A 17,222-nucleotide genomic window follows, 5' to 3' on the forward strand; every position below is an offset into this window, starting at 1 on the left:
TGGTTGTTTGTTTGGGTGTGCCCTGCGATGGGCTGGCAACCGGTTCGGGATGTACCCCGCCTCCTGCCCGATGTTAGCTGGGATAGGCTCCGGCACGCCCGCGACCCGCGTGAGGAGAAGCGGCTCAGAAAATGGATGGATGAAAAATCCTGCGGTTTTCGCGAGCAGTGAAGTCGGCTTGACTGCAAAGGCGACTTTTTCGGCGGAAGCGCCGACGTCCCGGCATTCCCTTGGACGTCGGCCATCTTTGCAGGCGAGCGGCAGGTGTGCTCTTGTTAAAGCGTGCCACATAAAAGCCAGCCGGGCGAGTCGACAAGACGGAAGAAGCGTCCTCAGCCGGCCGGAACAAAATGATCCACGACGGCGCCCCAACGACAGACGTCGTGTGGACGTTACGACGACGAAATAAAAAAAACTGCATGTGTGTGTCACAGTGATGCGCACGCCTCAATAACTGCGTTACATGGTTCATGTTTAGCCACACGCACGCACACACACACACACACACTCATATGTGCTCACTCAAACAAACACACACACACACACACACACACACACACAGAGTTCAGGGTGTCAGTCTTAAGTGAGTTAGTGTGGAAGATGTTTGAACTTGTTTGTGCTTGTTTATTGAGCGCAGCTGTTAAGAAAATGTGCTCAACGTGTGTTTTGACACTGCATACTTTTATTTTGAAGGCCTGACTTTTGACAATTTAACATCCACCAATGTCGACCGTGTTTCCGAGTAGAGCGGGAGGCTTGTTATTGATGCGAGTTGTTCCTAAAAGCTTGCATTGTGGAATGCGCCACGCTGTCTCTTCGTCACTTTTCAAACAAGCTACAAAATCAAAATGCTTTGGATGAATGTTCATCCATTGCTGGACATTTTTTTTTTGGGGAAGAAAACTAACTGGATGTCCAAAGACCAGGACCAAATTTTTATGTAAAAATAATAACAATCATCATCATAAAACGCAATCATACGAATACTAGGGCATATGAAAAGTGTATGATAATATTCTTTTCGATACGGCATCTATTATGCTTGCTACGATTGTGGAAAGCGCCATCCCGCAGAACAGACACGTGATGTTTTCAGGGAGTTCTAGACTTTGTCGTACACGTGATCGCCGCCGACCGCTCGACTGACCTTGAAAGTATAACCGCAAAAAATATTACACTGTTTTGCGATATCGAAAATGAAATGTAAATGTTTGTCTGGAAGAGCAAAGTGGAAATGTTTGCAAACGACTACAACACTTCCTGTTACAGGAAATAGGTGTCCGTACAGGTGCCCGATGACACGAATAACAAGCACACACGACATTTAGCCACTGGACCTCCGACAACAGGCGGCACGGTGGGAAAAAATGGTTAGCACGTCTGCCTCACAGCTCTGAGGACCCGGGTTCGATCCCCGGCCCCGCCTGTGTGGAGTTTGCGTGTTCTCCCCGTGCCTGCGTGGCTTTTCTCCGGGCGCTCCGCTTTCCTCCCACATCCCAAAACATGCGTGCTCGGGTGATTGCAGACTCTAAATTGCCCGTAGGTGCGAATGTGAGTGGTTGTTTGTTTCTACGTGCCCTGCGATTGGCTGGCGTCCGGTTCAGGGCGTACCCCGCCTCTCGCCCACAGTGAGCTGGGAATTGCGCCAGCACGCCCGCGACCCCCGTGAGGAGAAGCGGTACGGAAAATGAATGGATGGATGGACTTCCAACAACACGTTGTTTTCTCTCGTTTTTCGGTCGTTACGTACGTGATCGCCCCCTACAGCTCACCATCAAAATGCCAGACACTTGTCATCATTTAAGAGCAAGAATCTATTTTGAGCTTGTCTTTATGTCTCAAACACACTTCTAAAATGCAAAATTTTTAAAACACAAAACAAAAATCCTGTTAAAAAATGAAAAGCAAGAAAAGACATCTCAAGGGATGTGCGGTCAGGGGCTGGTGACGTTACAAAAACAACAACAAATCATCCATCCATCCATTTTCTGAGGCCAATCGCAGGGCACATACAAACAAGCAACCATTCGCACACACATTCACACCTCCGGGCCATTTAGAGTCTTCAATGAACCTACCACGCATGTTTTTGGGATGCGGGAGGAAAGCGGCGTGCCCGGAGAAAAGCCACGCGGGCGCGGGGAGAACATGCAAACTCCACACGGGCGGGGCCGGGGATCGAACCCGCAACCTCAGAACTGGGAGGCGGACGCTCGAGCCAGTTTTTCCACCGTGCTGCACAACAAATAATGATTACAGAAATGTCCTTTCCATTTTAGCTCTCTCCACTGCTTTATGTTCATTTTCTTTTGAATCCAATAACGTCCACGATTTTGTCGTTAAAATTGCACAATTTGCAAAACACGCAGCAAGCGCGAGGGAGCGAGCGAGGCCCCACCTCACATTCAACTCAATGCTTTTTGCTTTTTCCCATGAAAATTAGGCTTCTTCAAATTTTGTGGTTTTTTTGGATGGACGGAGAAAAAAAACATTGCATTTTTCAAAAATGAACGTTGTCTCTGTCCTGTGAAAATCATGTACAATATCTATCTTCACAATCTGTGATCTGTATGTTACATACACACACACAAAATAATTCGTTTTTTGTGTAGAAATATATTTTTAGAGTTAAACATGGTCCAGTGAAAAAGATGTCCGAACTGTAAATTAAAAAAAAACACAACGTTTCTTCATAATTTTCCTGAATTAAAAAGACTGCCGCTATATATATTTCTATGTATATGCTTCATGAATGTATTCTTCTGCCTGTGTGTGCGCGCTAATGTAATGGCATCCAGAGCCTTCTGTTTGGCTCCTGAAGGGAATTTCTTGAAGCTCGCCGAACTGAAAGCGTTTCCAAAATAGGAACGCAATATCTCGCACACTTCGCGGAAAGTCAACTGCAAGTCACCGTAACACGATGATGGAGGACGTTTACGATCATGACACGAATCGCCGTGACAACAACATGAGGAGGGTTAGGACTGATGAAAAGGACACCGTATCCAGACACTCACGTGATCTCATGAATAATAAGAAATAAGCAGCAGCGAGCGAGCATGTGAGCAACAAGTAAAAAAAAAAAAAAAAAAAAAAAAGCGACTCGCCTTTCATCCTTTTCATGAATAATCATGAGGATAAAGGTTCGCTAAAGCTAAGCTAACAGTCAACAGGTGAATGGCCAAATGGCTAAAAATAGAAGTGCGAATGAAACAGATTCAGAAGAAGCTGCCAACATTTGAGAGTGCCCACGTGATCTCTGCTCAGGTGCCTTCACGTGCACGCGCCATAAAACTTCAAGCGCGCCCGCCGCGCAGACGCGCGTGCACGCCACACTGTTGCTCAGCCTGCACGTGCCCGCCCGCACGTCAACACACACACACACACACACCGCACCGCACCGCACCGCACGCACGCACGCACGCACGCCACAGGCTGCCAATCGCTCGCTCGCTCGCGTTACCGTTGAGCGCGCGCGTGCTCGTGCCGGACGCTGGCCTTGGTGGGCGCCATGTTCCCCGACGTTTGCCTCGTCGTCCTCTCCCGCGCAGTCAGGCGGCGGCGCGGCGGCGGCGGCGGCGGCAGCGCCAATGCGTCACGTCGGCCGCGCGAGACAAAGCCATGTCCGTGCGTGCGTGCGCGCGCGCGAGCGAGCGTCAAGCCCCCTCGTCGGAGGACCGGCGTGGAGCTGCGAGCCTGAGCGGCCTCAATGGGATGTTCGAAAAAGGGGATGCGGAGAAATGCCACAAGAAGCGGCTGCCCGAGCCGGTGGGCAGTCGCGGCGTGTCGCCCCTCGTCCTCCTCCTCCTCAGTCGGCGGCGGCGGCGGCGGCGGGTTTTCTCTGCCGCAAACACGCCGCTCGAGTCGGGCGTGTGCGCGCGCGCGGCCGCCTCGGTGCACGCGCGCGTTCGGGCTTTATTGAATTCCCCCCTCGCTGGCGTCTTCCAGGTCGCCTCCAATGTCAGCGGGGATCTTTTGGATATCGACCTTGGAAATCTCGCACGCACGCGCACCAATCACCAATCACCAACTTACTACTTTGTTTCCGGGTTATTCCCCCCCAAAAAAACTTGTTTCCGTGTTGCATATTCTGTCGAACCTGTCAAATGTCGATTCGATGCAGACAAAATGTCAACGTGTGCCAAAATGAATGAAGGCAATATGAAATCCGGCTTGCACGTAGAAAGTGGCGCCGTTGCCCGTTGACTTCCAATGTGGATTCAGCGGGAAAAACGGAAAAAAACTTTCAAAGCGTCGCCACCGTTGAAACGAACACGAAACATTTATTGCATCCTTCTGTCCGAACGTCAGTGTCTATTTCGAAATACGGTCGGAGCGCCACGAACCCCCGGAGAGGCCTCGACATCAATGACCTCTCAAGGTCAAAGGCGTGCTGGCTCTCAAGAAATCAAATATGAAGTGGACTAAAAAAATGTCTTTTTCAGTGATCGGCGACCGCGTCGGGAATCCTCCTTGCTTCCCGCCTCGCCGCGAATCGCCACGCAAAACATTTCCGATCGCGGAGCGTCCGGCGGAAAGCGTACGCGAATCCGCCCCACGCGTCTTCGCCGATTGCGTTCCGCGAATGAGAGCGGACGAAACAGAATCCCGATCGGGCGAAACGGTTCAGCGTTTTTTAGACATCGGAGGCTGTTTTGGGTCAGCAGTCGGGCGGAAAAACATTTCGGGAACGCTACTCGGCCACCGTTCAAGGGAAATAAGCCCAAAAGGTTCGGATCTTTTCGCAAGAATACGTCCTCCTCATTCTAGTGAATATTGCGCTTGCGGAAGAACAACGAAAGAGAGGAATTCATCACTTTTCATCTCGGGCGGCACATTAACGACGTTTTCTCGCACAAGAAAATGCCCGGCTGGAAAACGATGTCGCCGCTTTGAGTTTGGGGCTTTTTGGGGTTTTGGATCGTTGTTGTTCTTAATGCAGCCCAAGTCAGTGCAAACCGTAGGCCGGTCCCAAGCCCGGATAAACGCAGAGGGTTGCGTCAGGAAGGGCGTCCGGCTTAAAACCTCGCCGAACAAATATGAGCGTTCATCCAAAGAATTCCATACCGGATCGGTCGTGGCCCGGGTTAACGACGTCCGCCGCCGGCGCCGTCGACCTGCGGGGCGCCGTTGGAAATTCAGCTACTGTGGGTCGAAGTCAAAGAAGAAGAAGAGGTGGAAAGCGGGTTAGGCAGGAGATAGGCTTCCACGGAAAAGGATGACGCGCTGCGGCGACCCCGAACGGGACGAGCCCAAAGGAAAAGAAGAAGATCGTTGTTGTTCTTCTTCATGAAATTGTATATTCGCTTCTGATCTTCTCTGATGTCGATCGTCAGCGTGTCGCCCCAAATTATTTCCGGGGTGGCCAACGCCCCTCGTTCTGCTTTTCCGTCAGCGGGTGACTGACAAATACACGATGGCGCCGAAAACAATAAATGGATGGGAAAATTGTTCGCTCGACTCTCGCCCGAAGTATTTTCAAAATGGCAAATACTTGCAATGGCCGAAAATGTGCAATTTTGCTCCAGAGCGAGAAGCGAGAAGCGCGAAGCCGACGCACAAGAAGGGCTCCGGCGGGCCGCAGCCGGCCCCCGCCCCGCGGGTCGGACACGGCGAATGAAGCGATTTCACGCGGTAATTGGTCCCGGGGCGCACGTTCGATCGAGCATCTACGCCGGCGACGTACGCCGACGAGCGGAAGCCCTTTAGAAGTTCTTCATCCGGACGTCGCCGAGCCGCGACGACGATCGTTTGCGAGGGGAAGAAACAATGACAACAATTTGATCGTCCGCGTGACCCAAAGAAGAACTCGTTTTCCATGCGCACGCTCACTTTCACTCGTGTATTCCCTTCACCTTTGATGTTGTTTTTTGCGCTTTGTTTTCCAAGGGAAACAGCGGGAAAACCAACACACGGAACGCCCGCGCGTTCCCAGTTTGGCATTGGCGAAGTTACGGAAATTTGGGGGGGAACAAATTTGGGTTGCAATTTAAAATTTTTTTGGATGAATGGGATAAAAACATGCTTGAATTTCCATCCCTTTATTCAAAGACAGAAATGCGATGATGAATCCGTGACCGGTTCGTTCCGTAACATCTGTCAGAAAATCGGCAAAAATGGTGACGATTGTTTTCCAAAGTAAAAGCGAACCGTTTGCCAAATGTCTTATTTTGAAAACACAAAGACAATCGGCCTGTTTCCATGGAGGACGACAGAAATTGGAGAACATTTCTTGCCGTCCAAAGCATGATTGGATCGTCAGATATTTGCTGATTCATTTGCTCGTCCATTAGTTGCGGATGCATTGAGCGCTCGGTGCCATCCGCCGTTATTTGCTGATCAACTCGCCAAAGGTGCGACAACAAAGGTTCTTCTTCTTCTTCAGACATATTGCTGCGACTACGTTCAGCTGAGAGGAGGAGCTCCACCGAGTCAGGACGCAGCCTCGTCGAACAGAGAGAGGAAATGAAAAAGGGTTCGGGGGGCTTCGCTCGCTTGCGGCGTTTCGCCATTTCCGGTGGGCTCGGGTCGGAACCGCCGGCAAAAAACATCGTTTCTCCGTTATGATGTCAAAAAAGAAAGCTTTTGAAAAAGGGACGGAAGGCGCATCCTCTGCGCTCATCGCGCAGTCCAACCACGCTACGGAACGGCCACATCACGCTTTCGTCGCTCGCGGGCGATTCCCAACGTTTGGGGCCGTCAAAGCGCAGGGTCGAGGGCCCTGCGCATCCCGGGACGGCCGCATTTGACTCACGGTACCGCCCGCCGGAGGACGCGAGCGAAGGGGGACCGATGCCCCCCCACGAGAGGAAAAGCTGCTACACTTCGTGAGAGCCACCTGAACGTGGGAGATGGTTAGAAGAAGGAAACAAAAGCGACCGCCGAGCAATCATTCGCCCTACCAGCGCAGGAGGGGGGAGGAAGCGGGGAAGGAAGCGGGGACGGAAGCGGGAAAGGAAGCGGGGAAGGAAGCGGGGAAGGAAGCGGGGAAGGAAGCGGGGAAGGAAGCGGGAAAGGAAGCGGGGAAGGAAGCGGGGAAGGAAGCGGGGAAGGAAGCGGGGAAGGAAGCGGGGAAGGAAGCGGGAAAGGAAGCGGGAAAGGAAGCGGGAAAGGAAGCGGGGAAGGAAGCGGGGAAGGAAGCGGGGAAGGAAGCTCAGCGTCCGGCCGACGGATGGAGGGCAGGTCAAGCTCAGAGCCCAAGATAAACGCGCTTTTCAGCTGCACAAGTACAACTCGGCGGTGTCGTCGTCCTTCGAGTCTGTGGGCCAGGAAAGGCAGAAAAAAAGAGGAATTGCGCGGGCGAGGGGCCACAGGGGAGACTTTTCACGCAGGACACGCCAACCTGAAGACATCTTGTCCTGAGAACGATTCAACGACTTTACATGAATTTTCCTTCATTACCGAGCGAGTCCTACCGGTTGCAATTCCCAAATCTGAAGGGAATGACCCGAACCCCCAAAACATCTCTTTGCCTTGTAAAACTTCATTCCAAATGGTTTCTGCGTCGATTGGGGTCGTCGCCAAAACGTTTCACCTCAGGACACGCCACGCAAAACAATTCAACAAATGTCAAAAGCTTCTTCCCTTCAAACTGGCCACATTTATTCGAACAAACCAAACCAAACCAAACGGGAGGAAGAATTCAAGCCTCGATGCGATTCGTGTCACTCTTAAAGAAGAGATTTGCATGGAGTGACGGTAAGGTGCTCGTAAAACGGTGGCGAGGGGCGCAAATGCGTTTGTAAAAGTGGACTTTGAGTTGCGTTTGTTGCGTGTGATGTGCCACAGGTCGCCCGGTACCTCTGCTGGTAGCCCGGGAGTCCGTGCGCGCTCTGCGGGCTTCCGTTGGCGGCTCCGCTCACCATCCCTCCGCCGGTAGCCGACGCCGACACCTGCACGCTGAAGTCCGGGAAGATCCTGATCATGCTGCCGGCCGGCTTGCGACGACGAGCGAGCGCACAACCGCCTCCTCCTCCTCCTCCTCTTCTTCTTCTTCTTCTTCTTCTTCTTCTTCTTCTTCAGTCTTCGAAAGCAACTCTGGAAGTCCGCAACATCATCTCGGTCCAAAACAGAAAAGAATCAAGCAATGCAAAGAAGAAAAGCAAACAAAGTGTCTTTTAGTGAGTGAGCGAGCGAGCGCCAATTGTTTTGGTTGTCGCCGGCTCGCCGCGCGACGTCGCGGTGCCTCCACGCCGACAGAAGCGCCTCGTGCCCGGCCATCCTCGCCACCGACTGCCCGCGAGCGAGCGAGCGAGCGAGCGAGCGAGCTGCGTGCGCGCGCGCGCGCGGAAGTGCGGCAGGCGCGATGATACGCTGGCGGGAGGCGCGTGTCAGCGTGTGTAAATCAGCGCCGATGATGACGCTGCTTGTTGACGTGCGCAGAGAAAAGCAAACATTAGGACGTATTTGAAAGGTTTCCAAACTTGCTCCGAGGAACGATTGGACCTCAAATGTGTCAAGCAAGACGAGCAGCTCATTCGGGCACGTGCGCAGACATTTTGGGGCACTCGTCGCCCAAATTATTCGTACAACCAAGAAAAGTCGGGGTTCTGCAGAGGCGGTCCTGGAACGAACGGCCCCCCGCGCGACGCCCGTTGACTGGGCCCCCTCGGCCGAGTGCCGCCGCCCGCAAAACGGTTGCCCGTTTTCGCCCGGATCGGAAGCCACACCTGGGATTCTGGATGATGTCCTTATTTCTGCGGACACACTCGACACAGCCAATCACGCAACTATGAGCAAAGGAGAGGAAGGGAAGGAAGCGGCAGTGCAAATCAAAAGTCGACACACCCCTGTTCAAACGGCAGGTTTTTGTGATATACAAAAATGAGAACAGGATAAATCGAGTTAACTTGTGTACGACTCATTGAAAACAAGTGCGATCGTGTGGTTGCACACACCCGCTTCAAATGGGCCTGTGGCAGTGTTCGGAATGAAGCGATTACCTTCAAAGTCACGTTTTGCATTTTGAAGTCAGCGCCCGACCGACCGCCACCATTTAAAGATGGACCCCAAATTCATCTCAGCTCTTCTAGAAGGCTTCCCCTGACAGTTTTGCGGTCACATTTCCCCGCAGTCGGCGGCGTCGCGTTGTTCAAAGGTATTAGTCAGACGAGTCGTTCCAAAGCGTCAAAGTCACATCCGGTTGCGTGTGTATATTGCGCCCAAGCGCTCACATCAATGCTTGCCAGATATCAAAACACGACACAGACGCTCGTTTTTTATTTTTCATATTGATGAATGAAGAAAAAAGGATTTTCTTTCAACCAGGGCAAAAGGGCAGGTGCTGGAGCACCACTTGGCTTCGACGTGCGCACGTGCCTGAGCTCATATGCGAACCGAATGTCGAAGTCACGTGGAAATCGGAACTCCGGCCATACGCTGGATGTCGTGCGAGGTCACGTGACGTACTGCTTTTAAAGGGAACTCCGATTGCAATGACCCGTTTGCTGTACGCGATCTCTTCCGAAACAACTTTCGAGAATCGTTCCCAGATGTGTACGTCTTTACAAATCGTAATTTCAACATCGGCCGCCATTGTTTTTGGGTGGCAGCGCATCGTGGGCCGTGACGTCAAACGGGGGCGCGAGCGACGCCCGGAGCTTTTAGATCTGGGAAATGAGGAGGAAGATGGCGGGTGTGAAGAAACTTCGTAGCGACTGCTGAAGTGGGCTGACCGAGGTACGCGGCCTTTCGCTTGTCACACGCGGCCGTTGAAGGCTCCTCGGGAAGCAAGAATAAAAAGAAAGTGACGGCTCTTTCGGCAGCTCAACTCTTCAACTTTCTCTCTTCGGGAACGCTACGAATGCTTCCCTCCCTTTTTTTGCACTCCGTCCCGATTGGAAATTGCGTCCCAAAGCGGCGCGGTCACGTGACGCGTGGCAATTGCGTTGTCGCGTGAATGCTAAAGCTACATGCTAAAAATGTTAACGAGGTCATGACTGCTTACATGTGAAGTTGAAGTGTTTATTGGACTTCCAGAATGATTCAGTACAAACCGAATGACGTCACACAGGAAGAGGGAAGCGTGACGGTCGCGTCAGGTGACTCTTGTGATGAACATTTGGAAGAAACACACGATGTGGTGTTGCATTCAGGGACAAGTAGGATTGAGTTGCTCCGTTGTAACTTTGACATCGGTCGGGCAAGTTACTGGATGTACTTGAACACACCACCCTTTTTTATTTCATCATAGAATACAGATTTCTAATGATGATGAGGTTGATGAAATGATTTCCAAGTTGATGATCCAGACGTCCAAAGGAGTTACCGTGACGACAAGGACAAGCAGAAGGGGCGTCGAATCAAATCAAGCGTCGCCGAAGGCGCGCCTCGCTCGACGGAAGTTAAAGCGCGGCGCCGTTAATATGCGATGACTATTTTCCCGCCGCGATGCTTGATGGATGAGGTCGGCCGGACGGGGGTCAAAGGTGACGGCGGAGCCCGAGCTCGCCTTCCCGCCGCGGTAATGAAAGCTGAAACGTTTGCGACGCCTCCTCGGCCACAAGTGATGAATGAACTGCTAACGGGAATTACGCACACGCTGGGTGACGCGGACACGCGCGCACACAAACACACACGCCTATCTGCATACCTCCATATGCAAATGACTGATAATTGACATCAACTTATGTCTTTGTCTCTGTCATACTCCTCACACACACACAGTGAGAGTTACACCCACGCGCACACACACTGAAAAAGACAATAGACACACGTACACTTGCACTCACTCACCGTTATCTTAGCAGCACACCTCAATATGCAAGTGATTGATAATAGACATCAGCCTACGTCTGCCTCTCACACACACACACAGGCGAAGGTAGCGTGATGATCGATGGCGGCCGTCACGGTGTCGCTCGGACGCCGCCGTCATCTTCACTTTGCTTCTTTTTTGGTCTTTTCGGACAGCGCGCGGCCCCACGCCGTCTTTGTGTCGAATTGTTTTTGAAATGTCTTCTGATAGCCGCTGTAAGCACGCGCGCAATTAATGAGAGGCGCGACGACGGCTGCGCCTTGTATCAAAAGCCCCCAGCAGACACTTGATTAGGTACACAACGTAAGGCGAGACCAATTGGGACCGATCGTTTGGCTCATTTGCATAATCCCGCCCCCACACTGAAAATCTATCATTTCAAAGCCAAATGGTAAGCAGAGCCGCATTGTTAGCCCAGAATAGCTACCGGCGCTACTGTCGACATTGCGTCGGGTGCGTTTGTCGGGTAGCGATATCAGCGATTCCCAAGCGGCGTGCCGTGAGCGATCTTCAGGTGTGCCGTGGGAAATGATCAAATTTGACTTCACTGCTCAAGAAATTATCCATTTCCAAGAAATCATGTATCTTTGTTCCTCTATTGATGCCAGTGAGGCATCGTGACAGACGGAACAAATAAATGCTCTTCTATTCGATGGCAGGAAGTACATACAGCAATTCATGTCTCCACTTTTTGTGACATTTTGGTTTGTCGGTGTGCCGTGAGATTTTCCAATTGCAAAATACGTGCCTTCGCTCCATAAAGGTTGGAAATCCACTGGCTGTATGATGAAGTGCTGCCTCCACCATGGAAAATAAAATCCGATATCTTTGTGGGTGCTCGTGATGAAAATTCACTGCATTTGTTCCTCGTCACTTTTTTTTTTTTTTTTTAATCAATGGAAGGGTTGGAAAAGTGGCTAAAAATAAGATGCTAAGTTGGCAACATCAAGTAAACATCGCTGTCTGGCAACGCCCTTGCTCCGTCCCCAGTCGTCATGGAAACAAAAGCTATATTCCGCATTTGCATGAGACAGAACCACGACCCAGTGTTTTTTTTTTTATGAGGGGAAAAAAAGTTAGTGTGTGTAAAATATGTCAAATACTTTATTTTAAGAGTAAAATAATTCTATCTAATCTTCACCTGTGTTCTTTACAATAAGTCAATTATAAATAACCAATTATTTAACACGGTGGTTGTTAAACTTTTGACACCAAGCACCACTTAGCTTTTATGTGCAAAAAAGTATTGCACATAAAAGTGAATAGAAATTGTATCCAATGAAATGTTTTGAAAACATTCATTCATTCATTTTCAACTCCGCTTATCCTGGTTCGGGTCGCGGGGCGCCGGAGCCTATCCCAGCTGACTTCGGGCGAAAGGCGGACTACACCCTGAACTAACTGGTCGCCAGTCAGTCGCAGGGCGTGTTTTCAAAACAAACATTTCTAATCGACTCAATACGAATGTACTTAAAAGTTCAATACAACTGAACTTTAACTTTAAAAAAAAAAAAACAGAAGTGGACTGGACTTTATTTCGAAAGTTCAAACAGGCTGTACGCTTCGCTAGAAACTTCCTTCTCTCATGTTTGGTTTCATTTCATGTTTTAAATCAGTGATTCTTTTGCATACCAGTAGAGGGAGCCCACTTACCCCTTGTGGTACTCATACCACACTTTGAGAATCACTGATTTAATGAAGCAAATTGAAACAGTTACATTGAAATATATGTCTTTATTACGCAGAATAAATAATGATGGTTGCTGATAAATGAAAAACAGTAAATAGAAATAAATGAATACATTTGAATCCACCAATTTTTATAAAAACTAAACATATTTAGTGTCACGGTGACCGACTGGTTAGAGCGTCTGCCTCACAGTTCTGAGGACCGGGGTTCAAATCCCGGCCCCGCCTGTGTGGAGTTTGCGTGTTCTTCCCGTGCCTGCGTGGCTTTTCTCCGGGTGCTCCGGTTTCCTCCCACATCCCAAAAACATGGCTAAGGACTCTAAATTGCCCGTAGGTGTGAATGTGAGTGCCAATGGTTGTTTGTTTGTATGCGCCCTGCGATTGGCTGGCGACCGCGGTGTTCAGGGTGTACCCCGCCCCTCGCCCGAAGATAGCTGGGATGGGCTCCGGCACGCCCGCGACCCGCGTGAGGAGAAGCGGTACGGAAAATGAATGAATGAATAAACATATTTATTCCCTTTTAATAAAAGTTTCAAATGTCAACGAATGTTTTCAGCACTCATCTTTGGAGGCGTAGGATGTTGACGGCGCCACCAGGAGGTGGCTACTCGCCAGCGTCTCTCGCTCGCCACGCGCCACATTTTCATTCGACGCACACGCTCGGATACAGCCCGGTTCACAGTTGGATTTCTTCTCAACAACAACATTAACAACACACTTTCCTTTCATCGCTCAAAACACACATGCTAGGAACATGAACTCTGACCTTCAGTCCAGCTGAGTCTGCAGGTCGTCGCCGCCCTGCAGACCACGGCGAAGTCCACTTGGCCGCCCCGCAGCGCCCGGCAGCCTACAACACACACACTTCAGTACAGGTGGACGAACTTTAAATTAGACCGGCGTACAAGAGTCTTTTATTGTTTTCTTCAATCAATCAATCACTCAATCCAAACTTTATAGAAACAGTATAGCCATTTTCATGGGTGTGAAATGCAGCACAAAATGCTGCACAACAAATGTTCGACGCAAACACACGCGCGGATATACGTCAGACCCTCGCATATTTGCGGTTCGGCATCCGCGGATTCACCTATTTACACATTTGTCTTTTGGGGGGGACCTAACCCTGATTTACGAAAACCCCCGCTTGTTGGCAGTATTGTTTTGCCCAAGCGCCACCTTTCATTTTTGCTTCTCCTCACTCGGGTCACGGGCGTGCTGGCGCCTATCCCAGCTATCTTCGGGTTCGGGCGGGAGGCGGGGAACGCCCTGAACTGGCCGACAGCCAATCGCAGGGCACATTGAAACAAACAACCATCCGTACTCACATTCACACCTACGGGCAATTTAGAGTTGTCAATTAACCTACCATGCATGTTTTTGGGATGTGGGAGGGAACAGGAGGGCCCGGAGAAAAGCCACGCAGGCACGCGGAGAACATTGCAAACTCCACACAGGCGGGGGCGGGATTTGAAACCGCAACCTCAGAACTGTGAGGCAGATGTGCTCACCAGTCGGCCACCGTGCCGCCCCAAGCGCCACCCATTCATGCTTTTTTTTCTGGAAACTTTTTAAAAATGTTTTTTATATTTGTATTTTTTATTTTTATATAATGAACATCAGCTATTCGCGGTCGTGCCCGGTCCGTATACTCTGCCAATAGCGTTGGTCCACTGTCTACATCAACTAAATCTGGGATTACATTTAGCTAATAAACTAAAATGAGGAATTTGACATGAGTAAGCAGCTAACGTTGTTTTAAAGAAACTTACTAACATCGTGAGACCTTCGCTAACAGCTAACATTAGCAACCAGTTGGCTATGTGAGTAACCAGCTAACATGTTAGCAAGAAATTTACATGAGGATAACTTTAGCAGACAGCGAACACTGGCACACATGAGTAAGCAGGTAACATTAGCATATGTTAGCAAACCTACGCAGAGAGCTAACGTTAGCACAGCTTAGCGAGCAGCTAATAATAGCAAGCTCCGAAAAAACATTAGCACTGCTAAAAAAATGTTAACAAGCAGCAAACATTAGCTAACATGAGCAAACCTCAGGCAACAGCTAACTTGAGGAAATGGCTAGCTTCTATAAGCAATCATTACCAGGCTGTAGCCAAAAATGTTCATAGGTAGCTCATATTAACCACCACCAGCAAACATTAGCCACACCCTTATTGGACATGACCTTTAGCAACCTATAGCTACATGCTAAAAATGTTAATGAGGTCATGACTGCTTACATGTGAAGTTGAAGTGTTGATTGGACTTCCAGAATGTTTAAGTACAAACTGAATGAAGTCACACAGGAAGAGGGAAGCCAAGACAGGAAAGGGAGGACAGACTCCGCCTTCTTCTGCGCTCACACCATAGAAATGAACAATTGGTAGATACAACCAGAGGTGGGCAGTAACGCGCTACATTTACTCCGTTACATTTACTCAAGTAACATTTTCCATTTTCCTTTTATTTATTCATTCTTACGTGTGTTACGTCTGTTTTCAGACTCCATCGTCGACTTCCGCATAGGGCGCCCGTTGCGCCAATCAAACGGGATCACTAATGTCATTTGACTCCAATTCACCAATCAGACAACACAAGGCAGTCACATGACCGCAACGTAGCCTTCGCGAGCCAATCAAAATGACTCATTTTGGGGCGGGCGGCAGCCATGCGACTGTGTTTATTTTGCAGACTCCAAAAAAGAGCAGCTTTATCATGCAGATCTTAAATTGTGACTGCCCAAACTTGGATATGTCAGCCCATTTCTAACTTGAGAAAACATGTGTTTCTGTTGTTTTGACAGTGGACATGGCAAAATTAGCACTATCCCTATGGTGTCGCACACAATAAGTCTGTTCAGCAAACAGCTGCTTCATGAAGTCATTTCAGCGACTAAAGCAAATAACGTTTCTGTGGGGCCGAATGTATGTGCTGTTGGTTTTTGGGCAGTTAAACATTGAAATGGTGGCAGGTGTGTGTCAACTCCCATTTATTATTATTATTTTTTTTTTTTTATTTGTAACAATATTGTGCTACTGTACCCACCTCTGGTTACAATGATCGACATGCTGGTCGCTACTTTTATTTATCTATTCTTGCGTGTCCGGGTCTATTTTTAGACTCCATCTTCGATTTCCCCATAGGGCGCCGTTGCGCCAATCAAACTGGATCAGTAATGTCATTTGACTCCAATACACCAATCAGACGACACAAGGCAGTCACATGACCGCGCACGTAGCCTTTGCAAGCCAATCAAAATGACTCATTTTGGGGGAGAAAAAAAAACAGTGTGTTTGCTGTACAGACTCCAAAAACAACAGTTTTATCATGCAGCTCTTAAATTGTGACTACCCAAACTTGGATATTTCAGCCCACTTCTCACTTGAGAAAACACCTTGCAGTAAGTTGCAGATGTGGGTCAACTCCCATGTATTATATTTTTTTTTTCTTTGATTTGATGTTGATGCTCTGATTAAAAACAAAATAAAAAATCATAAGTTACTCACAAGTTACTCTTTATGCAGCCCTATGGGGGGCATAATTTCAATGATAATACATCACCCCTGCCAACATGGCCGCCATGTGGGCACGTCGGTTAGCCGGGCAGCTGCAGGTGACAACTATTCTTTCAAAAAAATTTGTTTGATATTTCATGTTTTGATGCTTTTTCTTTCATAACTTCTTCCGTCCACCCACCCATTTTCTTCACCGCTTCTCCTCACGCGGGTCACGGGCTGCCGGAGCCTATCCAAGCCATCTTCGGGCGGGAGGCGTGGTACACTCTGAACTGGTCGCCAGCCAATGGCAGGCCACATATAAACAAGGAACCATTCGCACTCACAGTCACACCTACGGGCAATTTAGAGTCCTCAATCAACCTACCGCGCATGTTTTTGGGACGTGGGAGGAAACCGGAGAGCCCGGAGAAAAGCCACCCAGGCACGGGGAGAACATTGCAAACTCCACACAGGCGGGGCCGGGGATTGAACCCCGGTCCCCGGAACTGTGAGGCAGATGTGCTAACCAGTCGTCCACTGTGCCGGTTTTAATAACTTCTTTGCACTGAAATTAAAATACAATATATAAATATAATATAGCATCTAGGTTACTACATTATATCTATCTATCCATCTAAACGACAGTACCTTTAGGAAAGGAAATGTAATGTTGTTTGTAAAAAAACAAATAAATAAATGAAAGACAAGAATGTCGTACATAGAAACATTTGAAAATATGCACGACTATATTGTGATTGTCTTTCCCGTTGTAATTGTAGTAATTCCCGACGCTCCTTCAATCAGGACAACACTAAGATCGTAAAAAGAAACACGCCTTCATCTTTTTTTCGTCATTTGTATCATATTTATGATCAGCATCATCCTCCTCCTCCTTGTGGTGGTGGTGGTGACCTTGTGATGGAGAAGGAAAACACATTTTTACTTTAAAGGCGTTTGCACTCCAATCATGACGCCCGGAGGCGAGAAAGCGGATTGAGTTCAGGCAAAACATTTGCCGTTAACCACAAATTTATGACTCCGGTAATCAGAATCATAAGTCAAACATGAAAACATTCTGCTGACTCCTCACGTTACTCACCTGGGAAGCCGAGCTCTCGTCTTGTTTTCATCCTCCTTCTAGCGCCATCTCCTCACTTCTACAAAAAAATACTCCACTTTTATTCTTTTTTGGAAAATATAAATACTTTCTTTTTAGAGGCAAACACAATTAGAACATGATGGATGAAATACATTTGATGATGTGATAATCTCTG

General features: G+C 49.0%; 1 protein-coding gene across 1 annotated transcript in view; it reads right to left on the minus strand.

The window, feature by feature from the left end:
• Positions 1-7,925, minus strand: part of LOC133401892 (neuronal PAS domain-containing protein 3) — a 127,166-nt gene extending 119,241 nt beyond the window's left edge. The window contains exon 1 of the mRNA XM_061675402.1: positions 7,801-7,925. Coding sequence (XP_061531386.1) covers positions 7,801-7,925 — 125 coding nt within the window. The remainder of the gene's footprint in view (positions 1-7,800) is intronic.
• Between the last annotated feature and the right edge of the window lie 9,297 nt (positions 7,926-17,222).

The sequence above is a fragment of the Phycodurus eques genome, chromosome 4 (assembly GCF_024500275.1).
Source record: "Phycodurus eques isolate BA_2022a chromosome 4, UOR_Pequ_1.1, whole genome shotgun sequence".
NCBI classification, from domain to species: Eukaryota; Metazoa; Chordata; class Actinopteri; order Syngnathiformes; family Syngnathidae; genus Phycodurus; species Phycodurus eques.